At 34.9% G+C, this 24,400-nt stretch overlaps 2 protein-coding genes across 2 annotated transcripts in view; both read left to right on the top strand.

Annotated features, from left to right (window-relative positions):
- LOC117918530 (translation factor GUF1 homolog, chloroplastic) overlaps positions 1-6,156 on the top strand; it is a 28,325-nt gene extending 22,169 nt beyond the window's left edge. The window contains exons 18-22 of the mRNA XM_034835251.1: positions 124-211; positions 2,245-2,322; positions 3,653-3,728; positions 4,077-4,117; positions 5,957-6,156. Of these exons, the coding sequence (XP_034691142.1) occupies positions 124-211; positions 2,245-2,322; positions 3,653-3,728; positions 4,077-4,117; positions 5,957-6,052 (379 nt within the window). The 3' untranslated portion in view covers positions 6,053-6,156. The remainder of the gene's footprint in view (positions 1-123; positions 212-2,244; positions 2,323-3,652; positions 3,729-4,076; positions 4,118-5,956) is intronic.
- A 1,435-nt stretch (positions 6,157-7,591) lies between these two features.
- LOC117918697 (MACPF domain-containing protein At4g24290-like) lies at positions 7,592-24,294 on the top strand. Its single transcript, XM_034835529.1, has 7 exons — positions 7,592-8,219; positions 9,800-10,038; positions 16,231-16,417; positions 20,138-20,206; positions 21,337-21,529; positions 22,243-22,409; positions 23,344-24,294. The coding sequence occupies exons 1-7, from the start codon at positions 7,956-7,958 to the stop codon at positions 24,028-24,030; spliced, it is 1,806 nt and encodes a 601-aa protein (XP_034691420.1). The 5' UTR covers positions 7,592-7,955; the 3' UTR covers positions 24,031-24,294.
- Positions 24,295-24,400: the final 106 nt, after the last annotated feature.

Raw genomic sequence — 24,400 nt, 5'->3', positions numbered from 1 at the left:
CCTCTTGCATGACATCTAAGTCTTTATGCATCTCTGGATTACTATGATGGTCCAAATATATAGGATGTTCTCCAAGGAAGATTCTTATATTAATTCATTCTTCGTTTTGATTTTGATTGCCAGGTACAAGGAGAGTGAATTAATAAAACTTGATATTCAGATTAATGGTGAACGTGTGGAACCATTGGCAACTATTGTACACAAAGATAAGGTAACATAAGTTTTTCCACTACAGATCATCATTTTACTTATATAGAAAGTTCCTGGAACAGGGTAGAAATAGAAATTAGAATTTGGTACATTACTGGAGTTGGTGGAAGAGAAACATAAATGGTGGAGTAACCGAGTCCAGAAATCCTTCAAAGAATTCAAAAGGTGCAAGAATATCTTTTCTGTGTTGGCAGTGTTGCTTTTTGAAAGGTCAACTGGAGTTTTGTATAATAAATTGAAGATACAAGATGTTCTGAGAAAAACATTCTCAGTGCAATTGTTTGTTTATCTCTTTTGCTGATAACCCTTTCAGTACCGACTGATCATTTTGACACCCTATCTCCCAAAATGTGGATATAATGGACAAGTCTGTGCCATGGTTGATGTGCTACTTTGCCCCTTCAAGCAAAGTAGTAAACAGCCAGAAAAATATCTTCTTTCTTAAGCTCATGAATCTTCCTCCTCATATTAAAACCTTTGCTGCACTGCACTCTTTGAATCTGTCTGAGATGCTGCATTTAAATTTCCTTTACCATTCTGAGCAAGTATCCTTTACTGATCTTTGGGTGCATCAAACATAAAAGCGACGTAGTTGGATTGAAACTTTTATTACATCCTTGAGGTTCCCATTCAAGTAGTTTATCCTCCCCTCATTCTAGATAAATAGTAGTGATGCACTGGAGATAATTCCTGCCATTCAAAATTCACAGTTCTCATACTGGGTGGAGGGTGCTAATATGACCCGTTCTTTTACCAGCACTGAGATCTGACTTCCAACATGTTTCAGAATAAAGTCTCACACACAGCAACAAGAGATGGAACCACACACAATATACAACTTACCACACCAAAGGCTGAACTACCCTTAAAAAGACTGTCAAACACAAAGGAACCAGAAACAAGTCAATTGTTCCACACCAAATACAAGGATCAGCTTCCAGTTTATGAGCCGAAGCCATAAATACCCTCCAGTTTAGCATTTTATATGTAAATTTTTTTGGATCAGAAAGAAATGTTTACTAAAGCAGCAATGTGAAGGAACAAACCATCAATCTGTTATGGAAAACTGAGTATCATACTGTCATTGGCATCCTACAATGCTTATATCAGTCCCTAGCTGGAAGCATTCATTTTTATTCTGTTATGTTGTTTCAACTTTTGGGCTCCAATACCATTTCTGTTTGTCTGTGAGGATCACAAGAACAAAATAAGAATAGCAGGAAGAAATAGGACAGAAGAAAAGAGAGTGTTCTAAAACATGAAAAGAAAGATTAAAGGATGTGTGAGAGATCTAAGGGTTTCTCTACATTGTATTTGCACTTTATTGAAGCCATGGAAATACCCTGGATAAAAATACAGAAGCATCACATGCTGATCAATGTACTTAACTAACTTTGAACTACCATCTGATGTGTTCCTTTTTTTAGCATAAGTGCAGAAAAGTTGCTTGATTTAATGATTTTAGCAACTCAATTCCAATAAAATTAATGTAGGAACTTTATATAGGTTGTGATCTCAATAATCTGCACTATTGGGCTCTCTAGTCCTCTTAATCCTTGTGGGTGGAGTGAGCAGTAATACAAGAGAGCTTCTAAAGTTCCTTCATGATGCACCCAAGGAATGGATATCTTTGCTGAGTCATTGTACCATTGCATAGAAAGGAGTTTGGAAATTAATGTCTTCAGTCCCACATAAATGTGGGGAACAATGGCCTAGTATTCATGCATCATGTGGCATTGTTCCTGCATCATCTGTTCATGAGTCCATGTGTCACAGAGCTTTCATATATGTATCCACATATTGCACTTATTCAAAGACTTGTACTCCAAATTGAGTGTCATTAAAATAGATCGTAAAAACATGTGATTGTTTTCATGAGGTCATTAAAGGTATTAGGTGATTTTGTTATCTCTGTTGATGTGCAGTCCTGCTTGTTGATCTAAACAGAAGAAGATATATTGATATTTTATTTTTAAGATTTTTACAATAACAAAGTAGGTTTGGAATCAACATATGCTGTTTTTTTCTTTTCAGGCGTATGCTGTGGGGAGAGCATTGACTCAAAAGCTTAAGGAACTTATACCACGGCAAATGTTTAAAGTTCCAATCCAAGTATGATCCATATTCACTTTTAGTAGGCACTGAAATTCCAAGTACTTGTGAAACCGCATTGTGAGAAGGATCATTGTTTTCTTTACAAGACTTCTTTAAATACATGTCTCAATGCGAGATGTGAAACTATCCTCCCTTATTTGCAATAGAGCTTGAAATTTACAAATTTTAATGATTTAATTTTTTTTTTCTTAATCTATGACCTATCTTGATGAGGAATTTTATCGATTTGATGTTTTTATTAATCTATGATCTAACTTGAAATGGAGTAACAATAAAATATAAGATTTTGTTAAAATACGTAGCTGCCTGTGCTTCTATCTCTACTTCTGGGGTCATTGGAGTACACATCCAAATACATAGATGCTACATACATAAAATGAGATTTTTTGTTTGAGGGAGAGAAGACACGTGCTGTGTATTGCCATGTACTTGTCAAGGTTCAAAATATTGATATTGACACAGATAAAAACAATTTGGATATTCAAAATATGAATATTGGAAAAAATACTACTAAAACATGGAAACTTGAAGTAAAACTTCAAATCTTGTTGGTAAAAACAAACATTAATACATCATCATGGAATTAAGAGCATTATCTTAAAAATGCAGACAAGTGCGTGAGGCTTAGGGTGACCTGTCAAGTATATGTAGGGTTTGATTTCACACTATAGCATAGGAAACAGGATACAAATCATGTGAATACTCACTAGTACTATCTGGAGAGAAACAATGGAAATTTTGGAGATATCTTGGGAATATTTCATGAATTTGTTCTTGAAAAGGAGGTTCAGAGGCAGATTGGGAATTATATCTGAAATATCATAGAAAACATTAGAAATATTTTAACCGAAAGATATGTTCTCTTATATTTATATATAAAATAACCAAACTGTGGAAATATCTGTGACATTTTGCATATATATATTAGGTTTTTTCTTGGGCACTTGTCTTGTTAGCATGTGAATGTCATGTCAAATCTATGCCTCATGTTGGTGTCCTTATAAGTTATATATTAACTACCGTTAAAATGATTTTAAGTTCCCCTGATACATTTGACTGCATTATATGCCTTTCTTTTCTTTTTTCCTTTTGGTTTTTATTTATTTATTTTGCTCTCAACAGAGTTCACACCAATAAAAAATGTATTATTTGATCATCATCATCTTTTCTTTTCTCCTCACTGATATGTGATCTTTTTGAGCCTGGTCTACTTCACTAAGAAGAGGTTTACATAGAAATTCTAATTCCTTCACCAACTTCTCTAAGTGTATCCTGCTGTTGACTTATGATTTCTTGGTTCCACATATTTGTGATCTACCCATGACAGGCATGTATAGGAGCCAAAGTCATTGCTAGTGAATCTTTATCAGCAATTAGGAAGGATGTTCTATCCAAATGCTATGGTAAGATAAAATCTGCCCTCGTGGACTGTGCAAATGTCAGTGAATCCTTTTCTTTTCCTTGCTGAAATGGCATTCTTGTTCATTTAGTTTGGAATATTCTCGAACAGTTTTCTTTGAGAGGTTTATATAGTTGTTGAATTAGTAAAATTCTGCTTTGTTTCTCCCATTTGTAGCTTGTGTTCTCTCTCTTGTGGAAGGACTTTACCTTGTAATAGTTCATTTGTCTGGTAGAATGAATTATGGCCTTCATCCATAATAGCAGAAACAATGATGTTGATTATGTTTTTATTAACTAACATTCATGCCTTTCTAACATGAAAATTTCTGTTGCTTTTCTTGTTCTTCTAGGTGGGGACATCACAAGGAAAAAGAAATTGCTTAAGAAACAGGTCCTTACTTTTTTTCATTACGATGTTGATCTCTTATAAACATGTTTTCATATATGCATAAAGTGGCTATTAGTGATTCTTGAAAAATATTTTTCCAGTTCATTAATGTGACTGGTTCTTCTGGAGAGTTACAACTATGAATGTCCATGGCTTTGCTTGAATAATAAATATAGCTTAGGGGGTCAATAATGTATTATATATCCTTTATCACCTATATGAGGTACACTTTGTTGTTATATTTTCATCCATGCAGAAAGTGTTCACTGTTTTCTTCACGTTCCTATTATATCTGCTTTGCATCTGAAAAATGTAGAACTTTTGTTGAAAAATGATGAAGCAATATGTTAGCACTCACCATATGTAGTTTTTGAAATTTCAGTAGGACCTAGAATAGAAAAATTTATGACTATACCAACAATGCACAATTATATGATAGGAATGTTTAGGATATGACCAATTATGATTCCCCTGTTTTTTTTTTTTTCAAAAAAAAAAAAAAAAAAGAAAAAAAATCTCACAACAATATGTCACATATGTCAGAAGTAGTATTCTCAAAATTCCTTATTGTTTCCATTGTCTTTTAGTAGTTATTCTTTGATGGACAAGCTTAATTATTGTTTGTAAACATTCAACTAGTGTGGGATGGTTTTTTGACATGTGAAAAAGTATCTGATACTGTAGTTATTGCAGGGAAAAGATGACTGTTATGTTAATGACCACAGGAGTCAAACTCTTGAATTGCAAAATTGTGATGCACTGAATGACAATTAACTGAAATTACCAGAAAAGTTCATCCTTCACATTTGTTATGTAGTGTTTAACCATGATATAGCGCTTAGGTTTAGCTCAGTTGGCATTATGTTTGAAAGCCTCATTCCTTACACTACATGGGTACAAATTGAAATACTAATTTGCTTTTATCCTTTTTCATTCCGCAAAAGAATATGAGAACCTTTGAAGCACTGAACCTTGGGGATGGTATTCTGTGCTTAGACATTGGATCATCTCTTTCATCAGTGTCCAATGACTTTGGGTTTGTAGAACAAGTTGTCTTGAGAGGTTGGCTTGTCTTTGGCTCATCTCCCAGAGATTTTGCAGCTATTGGTGCATATTGCCCTTGGAAGTTTTGGAAGGAGTACCAGAGACAGTAATTGGGCAAAAGGAGTCCATGCTTGGGCATCCATTTGTTGGGGGGTGGTGGTGGAAGGAAATGTTAAGATTTTGGAGGAGAAATGGATGCCCTTTGAACCCTGTGGAACTGTTTACTACCTCTTTTCCTTTTAGGTCAGTTTCTAAAAATTTCTCGGGCATTCGACTGGCATGATCGTGTTTTGAATTGGAGAGAAGAGTGCTATGGTAACAGGATTTAGGATGAAGTTAGGCAGTATATGAACCTCCACCTGTAGGACGTCTAGGCAGTAGGCAGTTTATGAACCTCGAACTGTAGGATGTCTCTTAACTTAAAATGGATATTCATTGGGAACCTGGGCTTGTTGACAATTGAAGGAGTGATCAGAGATTACCGTGGAAGTGAGGTTAGGACCTCCAAGTCGGCAAGCAGGGTTGGCAATGTGGGCAGACCTCATGGTCATGAGTGATTTTCTTGGTTTTTGGTATCCTGGCTGGTATTTATGTGATTTAGAATTTAAATTTTTTGTGGTTTGTTCTCAATCCTTCATTTATAATCCCCCTCTTGGTTTGGCTTAAAGAGTAGTTCATCCTTTCTTGTATCCTTTTTTGTAATGAATTAATGTATGTTTATTTCTTATTAAAAGAAAAATGATGAGAAATGAAATTTTTTCCCTGTGCATGACTGTTTTCTGATCATCTTCTTCTCAGGCTGAAGGAAAGAAAAGAATGAAGGCAATTGGTAAAGTTGATGTACCTCAAGAGGCTTTCATGGCTGTCTTGAAACTTGAAAAGGAGGTATTATGATTGTATCACTTGATAGCTTGTAACAATATTGTCAAATACTTATGGAAATTCCTTTAAGAAAAAAAAATTGCTGGAATCATGAAGCTTCATGCAGTTTTCTTTTGTATGGTTGGTTTGGGCCAGAATGCTTTATGAGGAAATATTGAATGTGATAGCCTAAACAAATAATAATAATAATAATTTAGTATTCAAACCCTAGAAGGAGATGTTGGAACATTGTATGAATCATTTTTCATGTTTTTCTACCCATTCCATAAATTTTAATCATAGAAAATACATATATATGTACATAACTCAAAGAATTATTAACTTTGAAATTGTGGAAGTTGATTATGTAGGAAAACTTCGGATTACTTTTTGGAAATGCCCAAGATAAAAAAAAAAGTTATTTTACCGTTCAATTCTTTGTCTCAAGTCGTGAATGAAATCACACTAAAATCGATAAAATCACAACATAAAAGTCTTTCACATTCTTTTCCAAATAAATTTTCTTCTCAAGTTCCCTCTTATTTATTTATTTATTATTTTTTTAGGGTGGTTTTTATGTAGTTTTTAGTAGTTCCAACTCCCACAAATTGCTCACCTCTTATTTGGTTGGATTGGGTTGGGTCAACTCGATTTGGACACCCACCCAACTCCAACCGATTGGGAAGCAATAAAACCCTTGAAAGTATGATATATCTTAAACAAAATTGCTAACTTAAAATTCATTCATCCACACATACAATAAAAAAAAATCTTGTTACTTACAAAAATAGTAGATCTAGTGATTAAAGAATTACAATATTAATATTAAAATATTATTTTTATTTTTAATAATAAATAATTATTTTAATAATAATATAAAAATAAAAACATTATTAAATATGGTAATATTAATATAACTATTGGTAATATTTCACTAATAATACATAAATAAATAGACTCGGTTATTCAAAAGAGACACAATGATAAAAAAAAGAAAAAAAAGGGGAATAATTGAAAAGGTCAAAAAGACAAAAATAAGAAAAAAGGGTCTTCTGTGTTCTCACCTTTCATTGACTTTCATTGATATTAAAATAGAAAAAAAAATTGTATTTTCTAAATTTTTTTTTTGAAATTTCATTAAATAATATCTCATTTACAATTAAATTATAAAATGACATTAAATCATATACTATTTAATTTGTAATGAAATTTAGTGTTACATAATTGTTCACGGTAAAAAAATTTATCTTTAATTTAAATTTATCGACATAAATATTATTCATATTTTTAATAATAAATAAATAATAATAATAATAAATAAAATGATAAAAATGAGCAAATCAAAAAATAAAAAATGGTTCTTTTTTTTTTTTTTTTTTTTTTTTTTTACTCTTTTTGAATTTTTAAAATTCAGTAGCCTTTACCCGGATGACGTTACTTGTCACAGGGAAAAAACAATTCTCCCATGTTTATTCCTTTATTTAATGAAGATGGGTTGGTGTTGCTGGTAAGTCGCCAAAAACTCCATTCTAGTCACGGACTCCACATGTGGTGTAAAAGGCAGTCAAACTGAGCCAAAGTCTTCCAAGCCGTGAAGCAGACAAGAGAAGGCGGGAGATGGAGACCCAGAAACTGAGGATTCAAACGGCCAGCGGCACCAAAGCTTTGACTCCCACACAATGAGACATTAAAACTCCACCCCTGTCACGCATCAACTTCTACTCTTCCACCTAACCTAAATAAATAAATAAAACAAAGACTAATAAAGCAATGATCGATGATCAATTCAATGTTGAAAACCCACTGTCCCCTAGACCACTTCACAGTCCCAAAATAAAATTCATCATTCCAACTCTGGACCAAGCTACACCCATTCCTTTCTTTCTTTCCTCCCCCTCCCCCTCTATTTTCCTATCTCTGATAGGACCTCTTTGTCATGTCGAAGAAGGCCTCCCCTGCGGTGGCGGCGGCGGAGGCCGCGGTGGAGGCGATAGGCCTGGGGTACGACGCGGCCGTGGATTTGAGGTTGAAGTATTGCAAGAGGAGCAGGGGTGATTCCAGGTTGATTGTGATTGATAATGATAAGTGCAGAGACTTGGCCCTCCCCGGTGGGTTTTTGATTCGGAATATCCCCAAATCCATCAACTGCGATAAAGGCGAGCGGATCAGGTTTAGCTCCGACGTTCTCCCGTTTCAACAGGTCTTCGTCTCTTCTCTGACCTTGTCTTTTGTTTAATTATTAGTTAATTACATTTTTAATAATAATTAATAGCAATTAGTTCTAATTTCTATGCAGTATTATCATTTTGCAAAATCAAGGATCATTTTTGTAAATTTTTCTCCGGAATTGGGCAAAGTAAAAGGGAAATTCTAAGGTACCTATATGAGATAATTTAGATGGAAGGATCAAAAAAGAAAAGCTAAGAGAAATGAGACCTGAGTAGGAAGAAATGATCCATTTTTTTTTGCCACATGGCGACTTTTTATTGGTCTCCAACTAAATATAGATAGGATAGTTTGTCTGTCGAATTGGGCCACACCACCATTTTTGGTTAGTGGAATTGGTGATGAGGATTAATGGGATTAATTGGGACTAAGTGCCTAATCGAGTGCTAAGCTAGGAATTATGATAGTGATGGAAGTCGAAATCCATTAAGGAGTGAGTAGAATTATAAGTGGTAAATCAACTAGCGCCAAGAATGGATGACTTGATATTATATGTTAATGGAGAGCAGAGAGCGATGTGCATTTTGCAAATGACAATGGCGTGGGTGTAAAGTTGTTAAAATTGATTAGTAATTAAGACTTAAGTGAGTTATGATGCCACCTCCATAGCATAGAATTTTGGATCTCACTCGGTAAAAAGTGCAATTGATTAGAGTCCTACTAGTGCAACTTTTTGGCCTAGACTATTACAAAGCTTCATGATACTAGCATTTTTCATATTAACATTTTAATTTACTTCACGGAGCCTTCATATGGTATTATTAACATGGGCATGATGTTACAATGTGTAGTGAAGCCACTAGATTTGAGCATTGAGGGAAAGAAAGTGTAGTGATCTGAAACTTTACAAAAGGGGAGGTTAATTTTCGGTTTATGTTATGTTGATATTTCGGTGTAACTGTCATATCAGCAGTAGGATAGAGTTGTAAGGAAAATGTGAAGGAAAAGGTTATAATAATAAGCTGTGTACTTTGTTTTCTTTTGTAACCATATATCATTCAAACACCATTTTAAAATATTTAGATAAAATAGTAATTTTAAATAATTCAGATGGCATGAGTCACTCCTTTTGTGCAAGTTTAAGACTATGACATTATTTAAGTCCTACAAAATTTCAACTTTGATTAAACTATTTTTTATTTATTTTTTGTATGGTCATCCCCATTCCAATTTTGTGTTTTTTAATCTGTTTATTTTCTGAAAATTGGTTTTGGTTTGGTTCCAACCTCCATTTGGTGACTAAGAAACTTAGGAAAGCAAAGGAAATGCTTAAAACTTTCTATGTTGTATTGAACTGGAGAACTCATTTCACTACGCCAAATAGATAAATTAGGCTACATTGGCCTGAAGTTTCGGTTTTCCAGGTCCCAGACAAAGAAAAATCTCACAAGTTTAATTTCTAATTAGTTCAGAATCTTATTTTCTATATTGGTAGGATTTCTATGTGATTTTTCAACACATTTTGTTTAGTTAAATTGATGTTAATATTGTTGATGTAAAGATTTAGTGTCGTGTCTTTTCTTAAGAGATATATAACCTTTTTTTTCCTTCCAGATGTCAGAGCAATTTAACCAGGAGCTATCCCTTTCTGGGAAAATTCCCTCTGGCCATTTCAATGCTGCATTTGATTTTAGCAGTTGTTGGCAGAAAGATGCTGCCAACACAAAAGCACTTGCTTTTGATGGAGTATCCATAACAACTTACAACATTGCATTAGAAAAATCCCAGATAGTACTGCGTAATCATGTTAAACAAGCCGTCCCATCAACATGGGATCCTGCTGCATTGACAAGGTGAGCCTATGGCTTTCAGTTTTTTATGTTTATGTTGAGTTTACTGCCTTTTACTTTCTTTTGCCAGTCTTTCCATCTCAGATTTCACTTGCTTAACTGTTTCTTGGCTGCATCTTGCTTGCCAGTCTTCTAAGACCCTTTTGTTTTTCGAATCTGGTTGAAAACTGTTGAATTATAAGCCAAACCATCTAAATTTGGAACATAGAAGTACATTTTCCCTTGTCTTCCAATTGTGCATTCATCTTCATTTATTCTTGAAACCATGGTGTTAGATCTGTTAACCAAAGAACTTTGATTTATGTGTTAACCGGGTAGAGATCAAGTTTTTCAACATGCTTTTTCATTCAAATATTGGTCATTGAAAAGGAGTTGGAACTATTATGTCTAAATATTTTAAACTTTACGACAGTAAACATAACTTTGAAGTACACACAGTTGCAATCTCTGATTTCTGGTTGAAATTCACCGACTTGAGAATCAGAATTACTTCTTAAACTTTGGTGGATTTCAGAACAATGATTCAAATTATCCCGTAGTTCATGTTGAAAGTCATAATTTCCCTGTTCTTTTTCTTGTTCCAATTAGGATTTGTGCATGTTGGAGTAAGTCATTCTTTGGCATTTGTTATGTAATTGTTTTTTCTTGTAATATATAAAAATTTTCATTGTAATTTAAGCTGTTCTCTTTTTCTTTTCTTCTAAGAAATGAAGAATTTATTAAGTTAACAAACAATTATAAGTGAAACTGGATCTATAGATCTTTTCAATTTCTTATTTGGTGTAGCAACAGAGGCTGTTACTTGTCTGTTAGAAAGGGCAAAAGAAGAGGCTCCTTGTCAGGTTTTAGGGTGAGGGAGGAGAGGTGTCTCATTTTTTGTTTGTGGATGATACTCTTGGCTTTAGTGAGGCTTCCCAATATCAAATGGTACACTTAAGCTGGTTGCTCATGTGGTTTGAACCCATTTCAGGTTTGAAAGTGATTTTAGAAAAGAGTTGGTTTTAGTGGGAAGGGTGGACAATGAGGAAGAGTTGGCCTATGAATTGGGGTGTAGGGTTTCCTCTTCTTATTCATGCTTCTGTTGGGTGCTTCCTTTAAATGGGTGGCCTTGTTGGAGGGTGTGGAAGAGTGATTTCGCAAAAGGCTATTATTGATGTGGAAAAGATAGCATATTTCTAAAAAGGGAGACTTTGATTCAAAACATTTTATCTAGCTTACCCATCTATTTCATATCATTATCTTGCATTTTGAAAATGGTTAGATAGAGGCTAGAGAAGATTCAAAGAGACTTCCTTTGAGGAGTTGGCGCTTTGAAGAAAAAAATTCCATCTTGAGAAATGGTCAAGTGTCTGCATGGAGAAAAGAAAAGAGGGTTAGGGCATTAAAAGTCTTTCTTTGCTTAATAAGGCTCTTTTAAGCAAGTGGAGTTGGTGATTTATGATAGAAAGAGGAGCTTTCTTGAGACAAGTTATAAGTGAAAAACATGAGAAGGAAGAAGTGGGATGATGGTCTTGTCACATTAGAGGTGGGTATGGTGTCGGGTTATGGAAAGTTATGAGGAAGGATTAAGACTCCATTAGACTCCATTAGTAGTAGAATCTCTTTCTTTGTAGGGAATGAGAGAAGGGTGAAGTTTTGGAAAGATCGATGATGAGACTTTATGTGTTTCTTTTCCAACTCCGTTTATTTTTTACCTCATCAAAAGAGGTTTTGAGCGGTACAGGTATGGGACTAGACTATCAAGAGGGGCCATTGGAACCCTTTTTTTTTTTAGGAATCTAAATGACTGAGAGATGGATGACCTAGAACATTTATTTTCTAGGGTGTAGAGCAATGTGGCGAATTGTGGGGAAAAGGATAAGGTAGTGTGGATGAACTTGAGGAATGACTACTCTAAGGGCATGACGATCATTTCACATCTCAAGCTCTGAAGATTCAAAATGCAAATGACTCAAACAATTATCTTGTAATTAGAAAGTTACCAATTATCAAAAAACTAAAAGAAACACTTTGTTATTATCCAAACAACTTCAATCTCAAAAAATTCAAATAGTAATTAATTTCTTATAATTAAACCGTGTACCAAAATAAAAGTCTAAACCAAAATCCTAATAAAGACAAATTCCCATCCTAACCATCACTACTTGGTCGAATTGAAAGTACCTAAAAAAATGATCAACGAAAGGGAATGAGCTCAAAGCCCAATAAGGATTATTAATATAGTTTTATGGATCAAAATTTTCTAATATGATCACAAATAAGGAGATACAATTTAACAATCTTTTTCGTAAAAACTCTTGAAATTTAAACATGCTAAGACATCTAAAACTTTCCAATCAACGTTTTTCATATTTATGTCAGTAAGAAATTTCATATCAAATCAAATCAAATGGTTCCAAGATGATTTTACTTTGGTTATCAAATAATAAATGACGCCTAATTAGGTGAGACTTTACAAATGGGTGGCAAGCCTCAAATATATTTATTTTTATGGTGGATGAAACCAAACTCTACTAGTACTAGTAACCTCTAACCAAACTCCTAAAGGTTGGGGTTCAATGCAAGCACATTCTCACCAATGAATGTAAAAGTCAACAATAATACCTCTATTAATTAGGATCAAATAAACCAGAGTCAAAGAATTTTATCTCATTTATTCAAACTTGCAAAGAAAACATAATATTTCCATTTTTTTTTTTTTTTTTTTGCTGTTGTAAACAATTAAAGATGATCAAACATATTTTTCATGCAAAATGTATTTGATCCATGTAGAGAAACAAAATAACATATTAAAAAAAAGAAGAAATATTTTCTGTTACCAAAATCTATGTTAATTTTGTTTCCTTGAAAAAGCACTTAAAACCCTAAAGAATTAAAGTCTTGAAGACCTTACTCCTGACCTAACATAGTATAAATCAAAAGCAACTATTACCATTGACTATTTCTTTAAAATTATAAATTGACATTCCTAATGATATTTTACATTAATATTCCTAATTACCAACATTAATTTAAAATTCTTGTTCCTAAATCCATTCCCAAGAATTTATTTATTTATTTATTTATTTTTGAAGTAAATCTTCCAAAAACATATTCTGACCTTTTTATTTCAACTAAACTTATTATTATTACAAATTTTATTTTCCTTGTATTTTCTGTAATAAGAGAAGATACTTGCCACAATATCTTTTTATTATTTCACTAAATATAGTTTATATTTATTAGAATTATTTATTAGAATTATTTATTTGATTTCTTCCTATTATTATTATTATTATTATTATTATTCAACTCTAACATTATCTAACCAACCCACTACCCGCTTATTCTCACTACACAAACCCCAACTAAAAAAAATAACCCCACACCCTCACTTTCACTCTCCAATCATTCTTTTCTTGTTTTCATTCTTCCATTGTGGGCAATAGTGCACATCCTTCTTCCCTTTCCTTTTCCATTTTGTTGCCTTTGCACTCTACTACAGTTATCACACTGTAATTTTCAAAATTTTGTTTTGTTTTGAATCTTTAGATTTCCTATCTCCATGAATTAATCAACCAATGTTCAAATGGTTTAATTTATTTTTATTCTAGGCCTAATTTAAATTTAAATTTTCAAGAGAACATTTAAGTTGTTCAAAATCTTTTATTGAATCTATAACACTAATCAAAGGGTTAGGATCCTGTTAGGAAAACTGATTTTTAAACTTTAAGCTTCCAAATATTAACCCCATGTTCTCTGATTTCTCAAGTGAAGAAAGTTTATTATTTATGCCTAGGGTTTATTGTGAAAAGACCATTCTACCCCTTTAATTAATTTAAAATTACCATTTTGCCCCTAAAATCAAGTTTAGAGCATTACACTTCCTGTGTAAAGTAGATGAAGAATCTATTAATCACATTCTATTGCATTGTACCATGACAAGGGCTTTGCAAGAGTTGCTCTTCTTCTTGTTTCTTGGGTTCTTCCTACCATAGTTAAAGAGACCATTTTAGGTTACCATGGCTCATTTGTTGGAAGAGGATGAAAAATGGTTTGGAGAGCTGTCCGGTTATGCATTTTTTAGATAGTTTAGAAAGAGAGGAATCGTGGGTCTTTTGGAAATGAGGAACAGTTAATCAATGTTCTAAAAGGCTGGTTCCTTAGTAATCTTTTGTTGTAGGTAAAGATGTACATTGATTTTTTTTTTTTTTTTTTGATTGGAAACAGAGATATATTGATAGATAAAAAGAAGTACAAATAGAAGGATGAGAAATCCTTCTGCCAAATAAAACTAAATTACAGGAAATTACATTGAAAAACAAGCGAACACTCTATAAAGGACCATTCCTTATGGAGTACACACCGCTAACCAATCAAGTTGTAGCACATTAAGGGGAGTCCTCTTAAAAACCTTGGAACAGAAAGCTCAAAGAGAAGCAAGGAAAACAATAGAGTCCCAAAGATACTCTGAATTCCTTGCTTTATCCTAAAAAATCCTCGTGTTTCTTTCCCACCACACAACCCGAATTAGAGCAATGCTCGCAGCTTGCCACAAAACTATCCCCCTCTTAGAAGAACCAAAACTATTAAATTTGATGGACATCATGTCAAAGATGCTCCTCGGGGGGACCCAATCCATCTTAGCTAACTTAAATAACCTGTGCCACAACCCAATCGTCAAGGAACAATGAAGAAAAAGATGATCTACTGATTCCCCATGCTTCATGCACAAAATACAAATATCAGGACTAAGGGCTTTGTAGGGTCTTCTCACTTGTAGCATGTCATTAGTATTCACCTTCTTGTGTGCCACTAACCAGACAAAGGACTTCACTTTGAAATGAACTTAAGAATTCCAAACGAACTTAGAAGGGAAAACCCGAGGAGATCCAGAAAATTGAGATAATGCTAGAAAAAAGGATTTGACTGAAAAAAGCCCTGAAGAAGATAATGGCCAAAATCTGGCATCTAGAACCAAAGGAGATAGATGCAATCCATCAAGTGACCGCATGAGGCCTTCTAATTCCTTTATCTCAGAATCTGACAGGTTACGACGGAAATTTAAATTCCAAGAGAAAGGACGAGTAGGACCGAGAACTAAAGAAATAAGAATGTTTTTATCCAAGACTACTCTAAATAGTCTTGGAAATTGGGTTCCCAAAGGTTGGTCCCCCCACCACAAATCTTCCCAGAACCGAATTATTTCTCCATTTCCTACCACAAACCGAGTAAACAAGGAAAATTCCTAAAAGACTTGTGCAATAGCCTTCCAAGGACAGCGATGTGACCATCTGACTAAAGTGTTAGCATCCCAACCATTAGAGTGTGAACCATAAATGCTTAATATGACTTGATGCCATAGAGCTGAACCCTCTCTAGGGTACCTCCACAACCATTTCCCTAAAAGAGCGAGATTCTTCAGAGAAATATTCCCAAAACCCAAACCCCCTATTGCCTTCGGTTTACACACAACATCCCACCTCACTAAATGATCTCTTTTGCCTTCCCCAATCCCTGACCATAAAAAATCCCTTTGCAACCTCTCGATTTTTGCAGCCTTGATGAAGGTCCTATGTTTTTAATAGACTTTGTTGATTGGTTGGGTTCTTGCTAAGGGAGGTTATTTTTTTTTTTTATCCTATAGCACTCATTATATACATCTTATGTACCTTGGTGCACTTTTTTTTTTTACTCTTGTTCATATATATAACATAATATTATTTTGGTTTATCAAAAAAAAAAAAAAAAGTTTATTTGGACATTTAAAGAGTTTTTTTTTTTTTTTTTTTGCAATATCCAATTCATCATTGTCAGAAAAAAAAAAAAAAAACTTTGGAAGAGATTGGATTGATTAACCAGTGTACAGGAAATTCTAACCAAGGTCATGTTTGAATTCTAGACCTTGAATTTGGACATTGGGTTGGTTGAGTTTCATTATGCTTGGAGGTTGTACTCAAATAGTTGGAAAGGATTTAGATTCCAGTGGTGCATTACATATGAAAAAGATTTATATGTAATCTGTCCATTGCTTATAAAGTTGATATGTGGTGTATATTGTTCAAATAATTCTTTTCTTAGCACTTCTGAAATATCAAGTTTTTCTGTAATTTGTATCAGTTCAATGGTGATCATTTTTGGAACAATATTTGATCTAATTGAATTGTATTCATGTTTGAGAATCTTATTGAGGTTATATTTTGTTATTTAATCCAGGTTTATTGAGAAGTTTGGTACGCATGTTATTGTTGGTGTGAAGATGGGAGGAAAGGATACAGTGTATGTGAAGCAGCTGTATTCATCAACTCTTCAACCCACTGAAGTACAGAAACAATTAAAAGATATAGCAGACAAGAGGTTTTCAGATGCACCCGGATCTTATGGAAAAGTCTCAAGGGAAAAGGTCTGTAGAATCCATTTCTATGTTTTTCCACTTAAATTTAACATTTTGGAATTCAAATCATACAAAAATGAGATTTTAATGTCTGATAATTCTAGTTAAATCACTTCTGGCATGACTTTGGAATCAAAGATTGGAAATTCATCCTTAAAATGTAAGAATTTAATGAGGGATATTTTCTTATGCATAAGAAAGTAGAACCTGAATAAATTGCATATATTCTCAATCCAGTTCCTCCACTTCCATCTTCTACCTCTATCACAAAAGACTTCTCTCAAATTCACAAAATCTACTCTTTGACCTGATTAACCACTCCATAGCTTTTCTCCCCAAATCTATCATTTTCAACCAGCAAAGGAGCTCACGTGGTTGACATTTGGGAACACCCTTCATAAGGACATTGGCTAGCTGAAAGTCAGTTATTATGTGAAGAGTGCAAGTCTGGTTCTTCTGCCACTCTCCTTTGCTGAAGTGCATTAATCTTGGTGTGATCGGTGTTAGTTTGTTGTAATAGGTTAAGAATGATGCTTACAAGCTCACTAGGTTCCATGTCTGAAATCCAAATACCCTAAGACCATGTTTGGAATGCTGGAATAAAGAATGAGAATCGCTCCTATTCATTAATGTGTTTGGATTGTTTTTGAGAATGGGAATAGCAATCAAAAAGTCATTGCTATGGAAACCAAATTTTACTCACACTAGGATTTTGGTTCCTCTCCACTACATGGTATTATGATTCCCCTTAATTTCCCATTCTATAGTATTTCCATTCCTATTCCCACCTACCAAACACACCCTAGAGTCAAATCAGCTCACAGTTTTCAAAAGCCATAGATTGATAACTCAAAACTAAGATTGTTTTCTGCTCTTCATTAGTTCAGCTAACTCCCTGTCATCTTCTGGTATCCAAGATTATACTAGCTTAGTTTTACATTAGTGAAAGCTTCAACATTCAAGTCATGTCTCCAGAATTAGATACTTCTGATGAGCAAGGGTTTATAATATCTCATATCATCGTATGATGCCTCTAAATAGGTAGGTCAGGGCAAATTCATGAAGCAACTAGAAATAATAACAACCCAATGCATCATAGATATCTGAACAAGAAAAAGGCTAGTAAATCAATCAACTCACATGAAATTGAAATTAACTTCTTCCTTTTATTGGGATGGTCATCTCTGTTATTCAAATAATGGTGTTCTGATTAATTGGGCTTTCTGTAGGTTTAGCTTCAAAATTTCGGGAAATAAAGATTCCCTTTTTATAAAGCAAACTCATTTCTGAGAAAATACATTAGAGTTCCTTTTATCTAGAAAATGGAATCTTGAAGCCCAGAACTCCATATGGCATATGATTGATAAAGGCATGAAGTGGGGGAGCATAAAATCTATGGGAAATCCATCCAAAGAGGAAGCATGAGCTACTTTGGAAGATATCAACACTTTCTTTTTGTAATTTGTTGTGGGGTATGTGTGTGTGTGTATTTACACACAACAAAAATAAAATACTTTACAATAGAAAAATTAGAATATGGGATTTAAAATAAAGGATGAGATATCATCTGCACAAGAAGAGTAGAAATCCAAAGTTTTAGCACCTCAACAACACCATTCTATTGTGGGCATCAACATTGGTTTTTCTGTCTACAATCCCTCAATATACTTGTAAAGGCTAGCATAGGTGTAATTCTTCCATCATGTGATCTGATAAATTGAGAGAGAGATCAAATTTAGCATGACTGATTTTTAAAATTAAAAAATTAAAATGGGGAAGTGGTTCATTTTTGGTGTCATGTTGTAGCTCTAGATAGAGAAGTATAATTAAGAAAGCAAAACAAAAGTATAATGAGCATCCAATGGGACAAGGTCCTTAGATAGTTGATTATGTGAAGCAAATCGAACAATGCCTCTCTAGTAGAATTGATGCAATGGAAAGAAGGCAATACTTTTCAATTCACAAGTTCCATGATGAATATTTCTGCATGTGGGAGCAAATAATTCAGGGAATAATCATTTTTAAGCACTGGTCTTTCTGCCAAGTTGGTCGATTAAAGTACTAGTCATCTAGTTGGCCAATTGTCTGATGAACTATATTGATATGCCTCAGAAAATATTGGAATATTCTGAATGCATCAACCCTATGTTATACCTTAATGCAGATACTAATAGACATTGTAAGAGAGAGAAATAGACTGCCAACAAAGTAGTTTGAAGTCTTAGGCCTTCTAATTTGGTTCCATTCTTCTCTTTGGAGCTTCAAATGATGAAGATTTAGAATGCTGGGGACTAATGGGTCTAAGAGTTGACAGTTTTTAGAGTTTGAATTTTACAGTTTGTCAGCTTCTTAGGATTTTAATATCAGTTTTCCAGGAATTGGTTGAGATAGTGGTGTGTTGTAGCAAAAATGGAATGTTGTGAAGGTGGTGGAGACTTCTGCTCCTTTGGAAACCTATAAAGTCATTAACCAAGTAATACCATGTTCCTCAAAGACACCCTCTGAGGACCTAGGTCTCCCTTGTGCTTAGTTTCAGTCTCCTAATTAACTGGGTGACCATGTTTGGTTAAGGTATTTAAAAGGCTTCTCACTAATCCTGCAGCCCAACATGTTCTCTAACCTTGAGGGGTGCTCCTGGTTAAGATTGGCTTAAGGCAAGGTGTTTTTAGAATGTTAAATTTGAGACCAAAAGCAAACCCAGAGGTTGAACAAATATTTTCCACCGGCAACAAGAAGAAAATAATATCACTGGTGAATTACAGATGAGTAGCTCTCATTTGATCTCATCAATGACTAGCTTTCTACTAAGCTGGGCTCTTTCTTTTAGAAACTCTTTATCAATAACACCCACAAGTGTGAACAAGAAAGGGGAAAGAGAATCCCCTTTCCTATGACCCATAGAAGCCTTAAACCATGCTTTTGCTTCCTTACTGGTAAGCACCCCTGGATGAGCTGTACATTACACATCAAGGGAATACAACCCTTGTCCACTTGTGACAATTAAACCAGAAACCTTTCCTAATAGCTGAATAATCAAGGAGCCCAATTAATGTGATTATGGGCTTTTGCAAAGTCCACCTTGAGGATTATCCCTTTCCTTTGAGAGTGAAATCCTTCATCCAAAATTCCTTAGCTACCAAGACCTCATCAAGAATTTTTCTTCCCTAATAAAATCTCCCCGAGCTGGAGAGATCATATCTTGATCTCATGGACATGGGTCAGAATAATCTTAGCAATAATCTTATAAAGAGTGATCTTCTTGCTGATGGGTCCAAAATCCTAGTTGGAAATGAATCTGTCACTTTTTGTAACCAATGAAGGTGGAGTTTGTGCCGAGTGATAATTTCATTTGTATGAAACTCCTCAAGAACTCTAAAATGACACCGTGCTACTACTCTTGATTTTTACTGTTTGAAGGTAAGTACATTTTATAACTCTACTCATCTAAAATCTACTATTACTTTTTGATAGGATAAAGTTTGATATTATGATCAAGCACCCTGCTGTTGCCATGTTCATGTTTTCTTGGAGTATTTTGTTTTCATATGATCCATCCATTACCTTTTAAATGATAGGAACATTGTCATGCTTGAAAATGTAGCATTTGGTACTCTATGTTGGTGGTGGAAGATCCAATTCCTTTATTTCATTTAGTTGGATAAGAATAAGAATAATACAATGAACATTCTTTGTAGCTGCCTTAACTTGTGCCATCATTTTCTGTTTCAGTTTGAGATCAAAGAGCATGGGATGCCCTTCATGGACACAAGTACATCTAGTGCTTATTCAAACAAGGAGGTAAACTTGTTTTTGCAAATAATAGTATTTTATTTATTACTGAATGTTTTTCCTTTTTCTCTTTTTGGGTGGGAACCCTCTTCCCAGTGCCTATTATGACGTGATATGTCTGATATGATGGAACACTAGTCAATTTCTCTTACAGTTTTTTTTTTCTTTCCTGTGTATGATGTAATGATGCGGTAGCTTAATTTTTTGGTTGTCCTAATAGGTAACATGTGGATGGCATCTATGCAAATAAGTCTTGTGGTTTATGTGTCTAAGTGTGTTATTTTGCTTGATTATTGTCTTTGTGGGGGTCAAAGTCATTTATGCCACAGTTGTCATGACGTGGTTATTTTTGGTTTGGAGAATGTCAATAGTTGTTATTGATAGTCAATTTTTAATAGTAAGTTTTCTTTCAAAAGTGTTTTGAAAATTTGGACTGACTGCCCTGTAAGTTGAGTCTTGGAAATGAAGTTAGGTGTATGGGAGATTGTTGATCATTTGATGTTTCTTGTAACCATTGTAAATATCTATGACAAATGAAAAGAATTAAGATCGTTTGGATTGTTCTGAAGTTGATATACAAGTGTTCTTTCCTAGGAATTGAGTGATTTTTCTGAAAATTATGTATGGCTTGGTCTTGTTGAGTATCATCTGTGATTAGTTGCTCCAAGTGGCATCCAGGCATTATCCTTTTGGTTGGGTACTTTGGAGTTGGCCATCCATATATCATGTCCTAACTCCTGACTCATGCACAAGGTTTTGGTCTGAGTCATGTGGTATCTATTACAAAACTAGTTTATACAATAATGAGGTTTGAGCTACATATATTGCATTTTTATGGTGATTCATGTCTTTGTCCACACTCACAGACTCACAGTTATGGGGATTTGTTTTTTCTGATATCAGGAATTTTGGCCCTTTCTAGCACTAAAACTTCTCACTCAAGAACCTCATTTTTTATGCTTTCTGAATCCTAATAATTGGTATACATGTGATATGCTCATACTTCTATTTGTATTTCTCTAACTTATTCAGTGCAGTAGCATTGCTGTATAGGCTTTTTTGTGTCCAATACTTAAGGGTGTAAGCTTCACTAGAGCTGATACTACTTTCACTATTCTTATGCCTTTTACTTATTTCAGTCACAGGATATTACATTCATTTCCAGGAGGAGAGGGGGGAGCAGTAAAACAAATCTTCCTCATAGTGCATGGATTCCCACTGTCTCATTTGAACCTGATGTGATCTCAATGTCCTTAGTCCCGATCACATCATTACTAAGTGGAATTGATGGGAGTGGATTCTTGACACATGCCATTAATCTCTATCTACGTTGTAAGTGAAATATATTTCTTATTGATGCATTAAGTTGTTTCCGGCGTCAAGCTAAATAAAGCTCATTTAACATTTTTCCAAGATTAAGTGCATAGTGCAATAATAAGTGGTGTCCGGTCATAGAATACTTTCCTCCCAAAAATGCACTTTATAAAACTCAGAGAAACCTATTCTGTATATTCTTTTTAAGTGTGTTTTTGCAGGAGATATGAAATCATCAAACCTAGAGTTTACAACAACTATTGAAATGTGATTTTGTTACCAATCTTCTTCTGATCAAGTAAATGACTTTTAGTTTGGATGTTGAGGTAATTGAAGTTCTTGGATCACTAAGTTTAGCATTTTGAACATTCAGTGTGTCATTGTTAGGATCATGTGATCCAGATATTGATGTGTTGCAGTACATCTGCTGCTGCTCGATAAAGTATGCAAAAACCCATTGGTTAAGGCAAGAATTATCTGCTAATACCATACCTTTCCATTTGTTTGCACATGCTTCCCAGCAACATACATTTGTACTAATAATATCCTTTGTTTGCCTGCATTTGGAGCAAACTGGTCCTTCCATTCTTACAAGAATTTTGTTCTTTTGAAGCCATCTATTAATTGTTAATCCATTAAATCTATGAAAAGCTTACTGGTGTTATTTATAAATTCCAAGTCTCATTCTCTGTGATTTGTGGCTCATCAACTGGTTTGGTTCCTGAGTGCAGATAAGCCACCAATTGAAGAACTTCATCAGTTTTTAGAGTTTCAACTTCCAAAGCAATGGGCACCGGTATTTGGTGACCTTGCAGTTGGTCCTGAAACCAAACAGCAGAGTAACTCATCCTTACGGTTCAGCTTAATGGGCCCCAAGCTTTATGTTAACACAACTCCGGTAAATCTCATATTCTTTTGTTGATCAGTCATGGCCTTTTTATGATCTTGTCCTCTTTTTCTTGTCCTTTCCCCCCCTTTTTTGAGCTAGGTTTTGTCTTTGAAGAAAAACAAAGGTCAGGTCATCCTCATGGGTTTTCAGTGAATTGATAAATCATAGTGCTCATACTATTTTTTGGCCTGAATGTGATCTTCATAAAACAGTTACCTTTCCCATTTAGGAGCAAGAGTGGATTAAACTTGGTTGGACTGAGGCCAGAAGCACTTGCTTAGGTGGTCTGTTTACATCCCAAAGAATGGCTTGGTTATTATGGCTGTCAAAATTGTGTACCATTAGAGATGCTTGTTTAGGATTTGGCTTGACAGTTAAAAGATCTCTACAGTGGATGGGGGAAGGAGGAAAGATGATTTTGTATCTACCCTTGAAGCACTAGAGCCTTTCTTATTCAAATAAAGTTATGCAGAAGCTAATGCTTCCCACATATATAAAGCAAAAACTCGATTTAGGAATTTTTGTGTGACAAAACAAGTCAACCGTCTAGTACTCTTCTAGTCAAGAACAATGCTGCACTTCAGTCAACTCAAATGTGCTATTAACTAATGAGACCTTGCTGTGTCAATGGATCTTATCATTGATCTTGTTCCCTAGATTATTTCACTGTATCTGCATCTCTTCTCATGTGAATGCACAGGCATGGTTTCCACTTTTACTCAAAACAATAGGGCATGGTTTTCCCCTGAGTACTGACCAGTCTTGCAAATTATCCTGTTAATCAGCGGACATGAACTGGTCAACTGTCATTTTATTTGTCTTATAGCTTGGTTTTCTCCTGATGATCTAAGACTTGGTTTTACGTGCTTGGGGCTTGTAGTTTTGTAAAAATTTATTGTGAAGCTATTCAGTATTTTTGTTCTAATTACAAGTTCCATGACAGGTTGATGTGGGCAAGAGGCCAGTTACTGGTCTGAGACTGTATTTAGAAGGCAAAAGAAGCAACTGCCTTGCAATCCACTTGCAGCACCTTTCATCACAGCCAAAGACCTTTGAGCTCCAGGAAGAAGTAACCAGCAACGCCTCTCGTCTCTCCTCCGATCGCAGATATCATGAGAAGGTTCAGTGGAAGAGCTTCTCTCATGTTTGCACAGCCCCTGTTGAGTCCCAGCATGAGACCTCTATTGTCACTGGGGCTCACTTTGAAGTCGGGGACTCTGGCCTGAAGAACGTCCTCTTCTTACGCCTCCATTTTGCTAAAGTCATTGGTGCCAACGTGGTGAAGCAAGCCCAGTGGGATGGGTCCCCAAGCCTCTCACAGAAATCTGGAATAATCTCAACCTTGATAAGCACTCGCTTCACAACAGGCCAGAAACCACCTCCACAGCCAGCTGACGTTCACATCAACTCTGCCTTGTACCCTGGTGGCCCACCAGTCCCCACGCAGGCCCCTAAACTTCAGAGGTTTGTGGACACAACAGAGATGATAAGAGGACCACAGGACCCACCTGGGTACTGGGCTGTTTCTGGAGCTAAACTCTCTGTCGACAATGGTAAGATATCTCTTCGAGTCAAGTACTCCCTGTTGGCAGTGATTTCACCTGATGAAGATGTTCCAATGGAGTTTTAGAAACACAGCAGGTAATCATTCCATGGCAAAGACAGAAACAGTACAATTATACCACGAAAAGGAAGATTGATCTTGGTTTTTCAGGTGATCTGAAGCTGAGTTCATTGAAGAAACTTAGGAATGTGAAACTGGACAATGAGATTGGTTGAGGGAGAGTCCTTGAGGTGGTTGTATATAAATTTTTGCTTTTGAATCTATGTTTTGACTGTGTTTTCTGAGTAGATTATTCACGCCCTTCTAAGTATATGGAGAATTCTTGGTATATATATATATATATATATATAGAGAGAGAGAGAGAGAGAGAGAGAGAGAGAGAGAGAGAGAGAGAAAGGGGGGGGATGAGCACTTGATAATCATTTTTCTATTTTAT

This window comes from Vitis riparia, chromosome 7 (assembly GCF_004353265.1).
Source record: "Vitis riparia cultivar Riparia Gloire de Montpellier isolate 1030 chromosome 7, EGFV_Vit.rip_1.0, whole genome shotgun sequence".
NCBI classification, from domain to species: Eukaryota; Viridiplantae; Streptophyta; class Magnoliopsida; order Vitales; family Vitaceae; genus Vitis; species Vitis riparia.
This window is presented reverse-complemented; position numbering and strand designations above follow the sequence as displayed.